The sequence below is a fragment of the Thermobia domestica genome, chromosome 2 (assembly GCF_964235325.1).
Source record: "Thermobia domestica chromosome 2, izTheDome1.hap1.1, whole genome shotgun sequence".
NCBI classification, from domain to species: domain Eukaryota; kingdom Metazoa; phylum Arthropoda; class Insecta; order Zygentoma; family Lepismatidae; genus Thermobia; species Thermobia domestica.
Window position 1 is genome coordinate 184611780 of NC_137455.1, and position 10888 is coordinate 184622667.

The following is a 10888-nucleotide window of genomic DNA, read 5'->3' on the forward strand; positions in this document are numbered from 1 at the left end:
TCTCGACCGCCTTTATACACAACTATAAGTTGTAAATAAAAGCCATTTGTTGACGATTGTATAAAATATTTTTCTTTTGCCACGTACACCGCTTCGATCAAACGCTCCAGATCAATTTGCATTTGCTACTTCTTTTCCTTTTCAGACATAGCCAGTTTTTGTGTTTAGTCTAGGTGTTTAAGTATAGTTGAGTTTCTAAGATAAGAGATGAGAATGTTGAACGAAAACACGTAAACATCGCGTGTTAAATACACGATAAATGCATATTTGAGTATTTACACAATTGTACTTTCAACAACGAATACTATTGCGAAAGGAAACTAAACTCCAGAGCAGTTGATTCCCGAGAAAAATAAAATCGTGTCCCGGAACATTATTCACACAGGTGAAAGAAGTTAATCATTGCAAATTTGTAGTTTCACAATTCCCAAAGGCGCCTTACTGTTACTGACAGATGAAATAATTGCTTAAAATTTATACTTCACATTAAATCATTAGTTTAACGTTCCACAAACGACAGTAATTACTGAGTTAATTATATAAGAAGGAAAGGATTGTGAATAGGGAGAAAGGGAAGAACTCCGAGATATCCGCCCATTCAGTGTTTATTTACCAAAAAAAAAAAAAAAAACTATACCGTGCACCCATGGTTTGAACGCAGGAACTTTGACCCAGAAGTGAACCATCTATTGACTACGCCACCGAATTTCTGTTTAAGTGAGTAAACATGCGCAATATTTCAAACCCACAATCTAAAATGTGATCGATCGTTTGGATCAGTTTCCTTCAATCAATGTAACACATGAAAATGAACCAGTAGCAAGAAGGAAACTTTGCTTTCCTACTTCCAAAATTTAAAGATTGGGCGAAAACCAAGATATAATTAGAACAAGAACATACGAACATTATAGAGATTCCATTTACATTTTTTTTTCTATAGTAAAGGTATGAAGATATCACAACAACACAATTAAATCAGGAATTGCATACAATAAAACGTGGTCACTTCCACAGTGTACTGAAAACAAATGAATATTATTTTACGATATAATTTGAATCGCAAATTCTGATCATCCCTATTTTTTTCTTTTCTTTCATTTCACCGAGAATTACTAAATGAAGAAATTCAGTCTTTGTTACGTATTTTTAGAGAGGAGTGCTAACTGGGATTCCTCATAGGGACACACACTCAAACCCCAAAAGTTTTTGTGTCCCCTTTCAATAGCTACATTCCAGTTAGAAAATATTTTTTACACGTCTTGTCTGAAAAAAATAAAAACTTCATAATAATTCGAACATTTCGTATTAGAATTGACAAAACATACACAAATTTGGCTCAGGCAATGATTGAAGAGAGAGAGAGAATTAAAACTTTATTTGAATGTATGTATCAAAAGTATTGTTCGCAAATCACTATATCATTTTAAATGTCAGAATAATTTTGAAGTGAGAATAAACAATGTACTTTTTAAACTTAAGAGACGAAATTTTGATGGAAAATGAATAAATATGTACCTATAAATGTATAATAAATATTGCATCGTAAGCACAAAGCAGTAAATACACTTTGTTATCTATACGCGTATCCCATACTTAAAAGAGTCTGACGAATTCAGTGCGGCTATCCACTGAGTATGGACCCGATGTATACGCTCATGTGCTACTTTATGAGCAATTTTCGTAAACTCATAAGCAGTTCTGAAAGAAGCCTCTTTGCGAATTAAAATACATTACAATGAAAACACAGAAGCTCAAATACGAGTAGGTGTACCACTGAGCTTCCCGTGAGTTTTATCTTTAGTTTTATTGCGGTGAGAATCTTTATCGTCTTGTGGCCCCACCGCAGCCTACAGACAATCTCTATTACCTGTGTCTCATTATTGTTTCATGTTAAAACCCAAGCGGTAGGCCGATCTACTGATAGACTGGATAATCAGAATCAGTGTTTATTCCAGAGAAGCTTTGCCCTCCCGAAATTGGTTAAGCGAGTCCTCGAAGCTAAAATAAATTAAACTGTTCTGCAGGACACCTCCTTTAGCAAATAGTATCCCAGTACATTCCTCTCACATTTTGATTTTGCCTACTTTGACAAAATTTTCTGGAAGAACTCCTTATTAGGATAGAACAATTTATCATAAAAAATTTCATCAATATCGACCTACACTCATAGTTGCCTTTAATTGCATCTCAATGGTCAGTGGTCTGTCTGTCATTACCCTTGCATTTGGGTACGTATTAATAAATACTTCTCTCATCCTGAAAATCTCCTTTCATGCACGATAACGGACAAAACCAGCGGCACTAGGAGAATGAGATGGAGGCATGTCAAACAATGCTGACAGCAGGAAAGAAGAGGCTTAAGGCAGTTCACTGTCCCTGAAATCAACTTTATTTCAGTCGATTACTACATGATCGATTGGTTTTCCACCAGATAATAGAACCAACGCTGACTAAATCGATAACGATGAACCAGCTTGAGGAAAATATCAAGAACGCAGTCAAGACATTGTCATTTCTGTACCATACTCAAGCCGTTGAAAGAATGGTACGTGTACTAACGGACCCTTCAAAAGCAGTTTGTGGACCCGAGAGAAGAGACGGACACATCCGTGTAAAACTGGCATCTCGTCAGCATATGCCAATATTTGAAAAGAAGCATGATTGTGTCACGTGAAGAGGAACAAACTTATTAACAAAAGAATAAATGACAACAGGAACAACTCGAGTTGCAGACACCTCGTGGTGAGTTTTGGGTGATTTCCGAATATTACAAAGTGAATCCGAAATCACCCAAGAAATGCAAGAACGATCCGAATAAGAGTCACTAAATTATCAGGGCTTGAAAAATCCACTCGCCTGCTCGCCAGTGGCGAGTACTTTTTTACATTTAGCGAGTAAAATCCGATCAATCAAAAACGTAAATTCAAGAATAAATAGTAGATGTCACTCTTTTTTAATTTGTAAGAGATGCCAATGGACATAATAAAAAATGTATTGATATGTTTACTGTCGCAAAGTGATTTTTGTTTATTTGTATAAACACTGTTACTGCAAAATGGTCTGGCTAGTAGGTTTGTTATGGAGAAATGATATGCCACTAATAAAAAGGCTACTTAAAACAACGTACGACAAAATAAGAAAAATTTACACAAACTACAAATTTATACATGTTTGAGTGTTCGACGCTTCGCAACGTAAAATTGCCTAAGAAAAGATACGATATTTCACATTAAAAACATTCAAACTTGGGAGTCCTATTAATATACATTATGAGAGCGAAAAATGACAGAAATGCTACCCGTGACTTGCTTGTCTATATTTGGCCGCTGAAAACTTTACTAACAGTTTGCTCCAATTTTGCATGCAAACTACCTTACCCCAACAACAATTCTGCAACTTGCTAAATACGAAGTTTTGTAAAAAGTTTTATTTTCCTATATAAGCTTTGAAAATTATAGGTAATTCTGGAAGTTAATCAACAATGGGAAAAGAGAAATAATGAATATTAACTAACTACTAAAATGTTAATCGCCTCTTTATAGCCAAACAAGTTCTTGTTCCTTGGATATTTACAAATGTCAATGTTCGTATCATATTAATATGCGCATGTATAATAAATTTCCGAATTTTTCTGAACACGAGTATGAAAAAACTCGTCCAAAAAAATCTGTTGCCCCGGACCTTGGTCTATAAGTAAATACGGCCCTGCTCAGCAAAATACATCAAAATATACAGTTTTAATTTGCTAGGAAAGAAGTTAGCTTCTTACAATTTATGGCTTTACGCATCAATATTTTCTTATAATCAATTGGTTTTATTGCGACTAATGATTCCAGTGATTTTTATAACTACGATTTAATAGTTTATTTATTTATTTATTTATTTAAATTTTGCTCCATGAGAAACAAATGCACGAGATTACACATATAAGTTAGCTAATATCATAACAATACGGTATGAATCATATTTCTGATTAATCATTTTATTTTCAGTAACACTAAGGAAGGCTCCAGCGTTTGTTGAAGTAGATTCTCTGACTGCTATCGATGGACTGAACTATGGTATTGAAACACAGATGAGAAACTTACCCATGATAGAAGGAAAGAGAAGACGACACGTAGAGCATTGTTGGACAGGTATTTCTGATATAAGACCTACTCGCACGTTATATATACACGACAAGTCAAAATGATGGATCTGATTTTAAAAATTTATTCTCTAAAATCTAATAAACATATGATATTGTGAGTTGGCTTCAAACATATCACAAACGTTCTACGTAAGCATATCACATAACACGGCACCCATCAAGCTGATAGTCTTATCTCCTGCCAAATCTTTTGTAATATGTTGTGGCCAATACCAGCAATTCATGTCATGCTCGCCTTTGACTCTTTGCGGTAGAAAGTGAAAACTAAACTTTGAAAGTCAACCTTTCGAAGCGCATGTCTCACAATAGCACATGTTTAAAGATTTCATAGAGTAAATTTCTGAAATCGGGTCCATTATTTTGACTTGCCCTGTATATATCCATACACAAATGGTTATAAAATTAACGGACAATCTGATAAAAATGGAACTTACCTGATTAATATGGTGTGGTATTACCGTTAGTCTGCAGAATAGCTCTGATTCGTTTGGAACGGAGGCATATTAAGTTATGGATGTTTTCCAGAGGAATATTATATCATTCCTCAGTTCTACTAGCGAGGATGGAGGAGAATATCTGCTCCGGATTTTGAATTTCAGAACTGATCACTGATGCTCATTCATGTTGAGACCTGGGAATTGTGCGGGCCAACTTGAAATGTCCACATAATCACTGGCAGTAATGCCATGTGAGCGTTACCACTGGATCCACGGAATCCAGGAAATTGTGGCCCACATCGTCAGAGAAACGCCGCCATGATTTGTGGTAGAGAGGAGATAGTTCGGAGCATATGGTTCTTTGAATGGTATGTTGGAGATAAAGTGACAGAGGATTCACCGGACCATACTAAGCGTATCTAATCATCGCCGATCCACTTTTCATGTTCTTCCCGCTAAAGCATTGTTGGCGGTGATCAGCAGTTTGGAAATTGCAACCCGGCCATAGAAGTTCAGGGCATTGAACTTCCGTATTGATCGATTTTTCAGTAACTTTCGCCATATTTGGTTTACGGTCATTGGTGACAATCCTCTTCAAAGCTCGGAGATCCTTGTCATTGAGGCTTCTCTCCCATCCAGTATTCCTTTGCGCCCAAGTTGTTTTGTAATGAGTTCTGTAACCTGCCACTACCTTGGACACGGTTCCTCGCGACACATCTAACGCATTGACCTCCTTAGCTACCGTTGACTCGCAGCGCAATTTGGTTCCTTTAAACTCAAGAGATATCTTCTATTATGTATCAGTACAATCTGTCTGCTTCTATTATGCCTCCGCTCAACCCCGCCTGACGCATTAAATCGATGCGAATAAAATGTGCACATCAGGTATATCATTACTAAAAGCCAAACAAATAACACTACAATACCTGGTTAATTAATATAGTCGCCATCTGCCACCACAGCCAGCGATTAGATTCCGTGAAGAAAGACTCTGGAGTCTGCGATCCGAAGTTCTAAACTGTACGCTGCACTCGTCGATCATCAGAGAAGGTTTTGTCCCCAAGAAGTAATTGAAATACCTGACGAAATGCTATTCAGTGGAAGGGATATCGGGGAAATACGATGGGTAATGAAGAGTTTCATACAGTAACTCACGGAGTCTGCTACGTCCTTTGCGCGATATGTGGGCGAGCAGTGTTGTGTAACATGGCACTAAGTCTGTTGATCATGGCTAGATGCTTGCGGACAAGTTTGCGATACATTTCATGGAGTTCAGCACTATAACGATCTGCATTGATAGCTTACCTAATCTGAGAAAGGCATGATGGATCACTCCACTACAAACCACCATATTAGCAGCAACACACTGTTAGTGAAGAGGTGGTTTAGGAAACCGATCTGGCTATTGATCACGATCCAACATTGACCCGACCATTTGCGACTTTTGTAACACATTTTTCATCTGAAGTGACAATCAATATAATTTTCCAGGTTATTCCTTATACTCAGAGAATTGCAGATCTCTAGAAGGCGATTTTTGTTTGCCGGTATTGAATATCTGGCATCCATGAGTCCAACTTTTCACCTTACCGATTGAACGGAGCTCCGAACGACAATGGTATGGTGTATGCTTAACTCGTCTACAATGTACGAACACTTTGCTGAGAATTCAAGAGTGTTCCTGAGAACCAAATCCTAACATGATATTGGTGAGTGTTCATGGGCCTGTTTTGCAATGTGTGTTACCGGAATGAAATTTGATAACCCAGTGGTAAATGATACGTTCATTAGCCACTCATGGTCCAAATACACTTTTTTCTTCCTTGCGTAAAGAATTCGAAAGAAAAGTTACTCACAATTGTGTTCTCCGTGGAGCACTTCTATAGACACTGTTCAACAACATACTAAATGACGAACGACTGCGATACAAAATGTTAGATTCGCTGTTTGATCGAAACAGAACAATGACATTGATGAAACGAGCTCATACGCAGCGCAGCTAGCGTGCCATGTTATGGCTACGCAGGAGCAGTTGAGCTCCCTCGCTGCTAAACTGTTAGCGTACGCGCTTTTAGCGTGGGAAACCCGAATTCAATTTCCGATGAGAGCTTACGTGGTTCGGATCTCACGTTAAGCTATAGGTCCACGTCTCATATTACGCCAAGAACAAAATATCTGCATATCATGTAGGCGACAGCTCCTGATGGCGTTCAGACTCGCCAATTCGTTGTCGGTTATATAGCACATAACGTACCACTTACGGTGCGATATGTCTCTCCTATAGCCTAGTCATCGGGTGGAGAGAGGAAGTTATGTCCTTCAGCATCTCAAATGATATTTGTAAGAATGGCGTAATGTTATATTTTCGATGAAACACAGAAAGCATAGTACCCCAATATATTACAACAGTGAGTGGAGCGGGAACTATCAGCATGTCTAACACCTCTATGCATTTGATGATGGAGTCACATTATGCATGGACATGGAACACTAGGAAGGATGTTAACTCCCTAGAAGTATGTGAAGAACGTCCTTTAGCCCTTTGTCCAATTATTTCGCGACCAGATATTTGTAAACGGTGGCTCAGTGATAAAGCGCTCACCTCTGATGTGAGGGGTCCCTGGTTCGATCCCAGAATGTGATTTTCTGCTGGGCAACATCGTATTTGTGGGTCTTCTCGGGGTGTCTCTTTCCTTCCCACATTCTCATCCGTTTCATAATTCATTTGCCTCCTTTAGGCTACAGAACACAAGTGTGAGACGTAAAACTAAAAGTTTAATTTCATTTCAGATACAACTTTACGAATTTTATTTAATGTCATTTTCTGCACTTCGATCAAATTGTGTAGAATCCACCTGCTTGCGATTTTTCATATGATCAACTTTGTCAACGCCTTTATTCTTGTGTCCATCTTCAGAAATAAGCACCAATTGATAAATATTAGTGATTTAATGTAACTTCTCCAGAAAATATTGCTCGAACATTTGTAACACCGGTACTGTTGTCAGAGATATAATGTATACTCTTACTTATGTTGAATAACTCAAAAATATTACTTACTTATTTCAAATAAGAAAAGTTGAAAATCTTCTTAGCGTACCTTTTGCCTAAATAATTTATTTTACGAAATTATCCTAAATTATGATTATTTGGTTTTGCAGAGGTACGTCATGCACCAGAAGAGAAAGCAAGTGTAAGCATGCGTGCCTATGAGCCATGGGAAAGTCGTCTGCTGTTACCAATGAGTGTGGCTCAACCACAGTTTTTTAAAGACGAGCCAAGCAGAATAACTTATCCTGAACCATGCTTGTTAACACTTAAAACAGCTTCAAAATATTTTGATTTGTGTAGCACGTATTAAACGAAAGTAAATTTTGTATCTATGCTGTTTATGTGTCAAAATATTTCTATAAACATTCCGCATTATTGTATAAATTTTTACTCATTGTGGCATATTTTTTGTAGGAATTTATAAAATGTACTATATTAAGAAATGTATTTTTTTGTTTTCTTTAGATCCTATTCAAGTGCATAGTCGAATAACAGTGACCATACTCATTGCTTTTCGAGATGGTAAATACGTTACTTTCTGCCAATGTTATTCGCACGGAAAACGAATATCACAGGGCTCATAGCGAGTCACTTTTTTTTTTAAACTAAAAGTTACTTTTTTTCAAATTGGTCACTAAAAGTTATTTTTTTTTAAATTGTCACTAAAAGTTACTTTTTTTGGGAGGTAAAGTGACTTTTTCGTGTGATTTATGTATTGCATTGGCAGTTTTCTAAGAAAAATTTAAAAATAAATGAAAAAAGGCAGAAACTTGTTACTTATTACTCTTCTGAAAGCTGCAGTACTTGCTGCCACATGTGAGTCAGTTTTATTCTCACTTCAGCTTTTATTCTTTCTAAAGCACAGTGGATGGTTGGTGGATGCTTAAGCTCTCAAGGTGGGATTGAAAACCCTTCTATATCTATTCTTTCTTGTATCATAATAGTGTTTTAGTTTTCTCTCGTAATAGTTAAGCTTCGCTACACGTTGTGTTTGTGTGGTTCATCATGTTCGTCGTATGTTCTTCTTAAGAGTAGGTGATGCATTTGAATATTTCATGACTTTGAGAACTCTCAATGCTAAGTTAAATACACCCTCCATTCCAAAAGAAACCGAACGTTTTAAAAAAACAAAAAAGCAATGTACATTTTGGAACAAATCATTTTTATTAATCAATGTATTCCCCTTCTGCATCGATACACATATTTGCACGCTCCAACAAGCTGTCAAACGACTTCTCCATGTCCTTTATTGGAATGGTCTTTAGGACGGCGGTCGTCGCCTTCTCAATGGCATCAATCGATGCGTGCCACTTTCCTTTCATCGCCAAATGCAGTTTCGGGAACAGATAGAAATCGCACGGAGCGAGATCTGGTGAATAGGGCGGATGATGCAACCGAATAATGTGATTTTTGACCAAAAATTCAGTTACAAGTCGCAAAGGATGTGATGGTGCATTATCGTCCAAAAGAGTCCAACTGCCGATTTCGCGATATTCGGGCCGAATACGGCGAATTCTTGCCAGCAAACGCTTCATGACGCCCAAGTAAAACTCTCCAGTGACTGTCTGGCCGGGCTGAACAAATTCTTTGTGGATAATTCCTTTTGAATCGTAAAAACAAATCAGCATCACCTTAACTTTTGACTTCACCAAGCGACTTTTTTTGGGTGTTCCTTCATCCGGCGCTCTCCATTCAGCACTTTGCCGCTTTGTTTCGGGCTCATATTCAAAACACCACGTCTCGTCACCAGTTACAATCGATTTCAAGAAGTTTCGATCCTGACGAGCACTTTTAACGATGTCTTTGCAATGCGCAATTCGATCAACTTTTTGGTCTTCGGTGAGTTTGTGTGGTACAAACCGCGAATTAACCTTCTTAAGGCCCAAAACTTCGGTCAAAATGCGGTTGTTTGAGGAATGCCTAATTCCATTTCAATAACTTTCACCGACGATTTTTGTTATGTTTGATGAATTCACGCACTTTTTCGATGTTTTCTTCCGATAATCCGGTTCTGGGACGGCCTGATCTTTCGTCATCATCCAGCGTCTCTCTACCCGATTTGAATCGCCTGAACCACTCGTAAACTTGCGTACGGGATAGACACTCATCACCATATGCATTTTGTAGCATTTGGTGCGTTTCACTAAAAGTTTTACCCAGTTTAACACAAAACTCAATTGCAGCTCGTTGTTTGAAACTCATTTTCCGACCGATGTACACAACACACTGACAGTTGAAACGAAATAACTTTGTTGCCATGCATCCAAATGTCATGACATTTATACCAGTTGTCAATGAGGGACTACGCCATCTACCGGTAAAATATTACAACAGATGGCACTAGTGGTACTATTTGTTTTCAAAAGTTCGGTTTCTTTTGGAATGGAGGGTGTATAATGTCTGGAATGAAGAAATTCAGTAATAGGCCAGAACTGGTTCCACTTACTCAGAAACTTTTTACATCTGCTAAGTCTGCTTACCGTAACTACAAAGCATACTTAGAAAACCTAAGAAAGGAGGAAGCTCAAAAAGAAGTAGTAAAGAAGAAAAGATGATACAAAACAACAAACGAACAGAGAGGTGCTGGCGAAATTGATAAAGGAAAAAAGAGGAATGATGGTATTTTGGTCACTTTTCAACTATTTACAAGAGACCAGACCACTATGACCCCTGATATCAATAATCATTGATTGAGTATGGGGAAGAGTACTCAATGAATGTGATTCCTAGAATGGAAATGTATAGTGATCACAGAAAATTAGTCGGAGACTTCAAAAAAAGAAGTCTAAAAACTACAATACAGGAAAGAAAACTAGAAGTTTGGAAGCTCCAGGCTCATGCAGAAACAAATTCAGAGAAAAGGTAAATCTCAAAATTAAGTCGGTAGAGAAGAAATGGAATACAATTCCTCCTATATCGAATGGGATATTCGGTCAATCATCCTTAGGGCCATACAGTGACGTAAGTCCTTTTCCACAACATGATATTTAGATTGTCTTCCTGTGTCTCAACAATGACAAAGAATGTTACGCAAATTTTATCGAAACTTATGGTCGCTTACCTTTCCCGATAGCAATAGCTTGCTTTTAACATATAACAATATATGTATTTAGCCCTATTGTTAGTGTACTAACTGAATTACTAATAACTTTTTTGTGTTTTAAGTGTTCTTTCTAATGGATTCCTCCTAATCAGCAGGTGTATACACAGTGTAGCTAGGTAAGCTATTTTTCCAATTTTTGTAACTATA

At 37.4% G+C, this 10888-nt stretch overlaps 1 protein-coding gene across 2 annotated transcripts in view; it reads left to right on the forward strand.

Annotated features, from left to right (window-relative positions):
- LOC145678128 (uncharacterized) overlaps positions 1 to 8085 on the forward strand; it is a 148867-nt gene extending 140782 nt beyond the window's left edge. For both annotated transcript variants that reach the window (XM_081748235.1, XM_081748236.1), the window contains exons 21-22: positions 3993 to 4136; positions 7749 to 8085. In XM_081748235.1, the coding sequence (XP_081604361.1) occupies positions 3993 to 4136; positions 7749 to 7948 (344 nt within the window). In that variant the 3' untranslated portion in view covers positions 7949 to 8085. The remainder of the gene's footprint in view (positions 1 to 3992; positions 4137 to 7748) is intronic.
- Positions 8086 to 10888: the final 2803 nt, after the last annotated feature.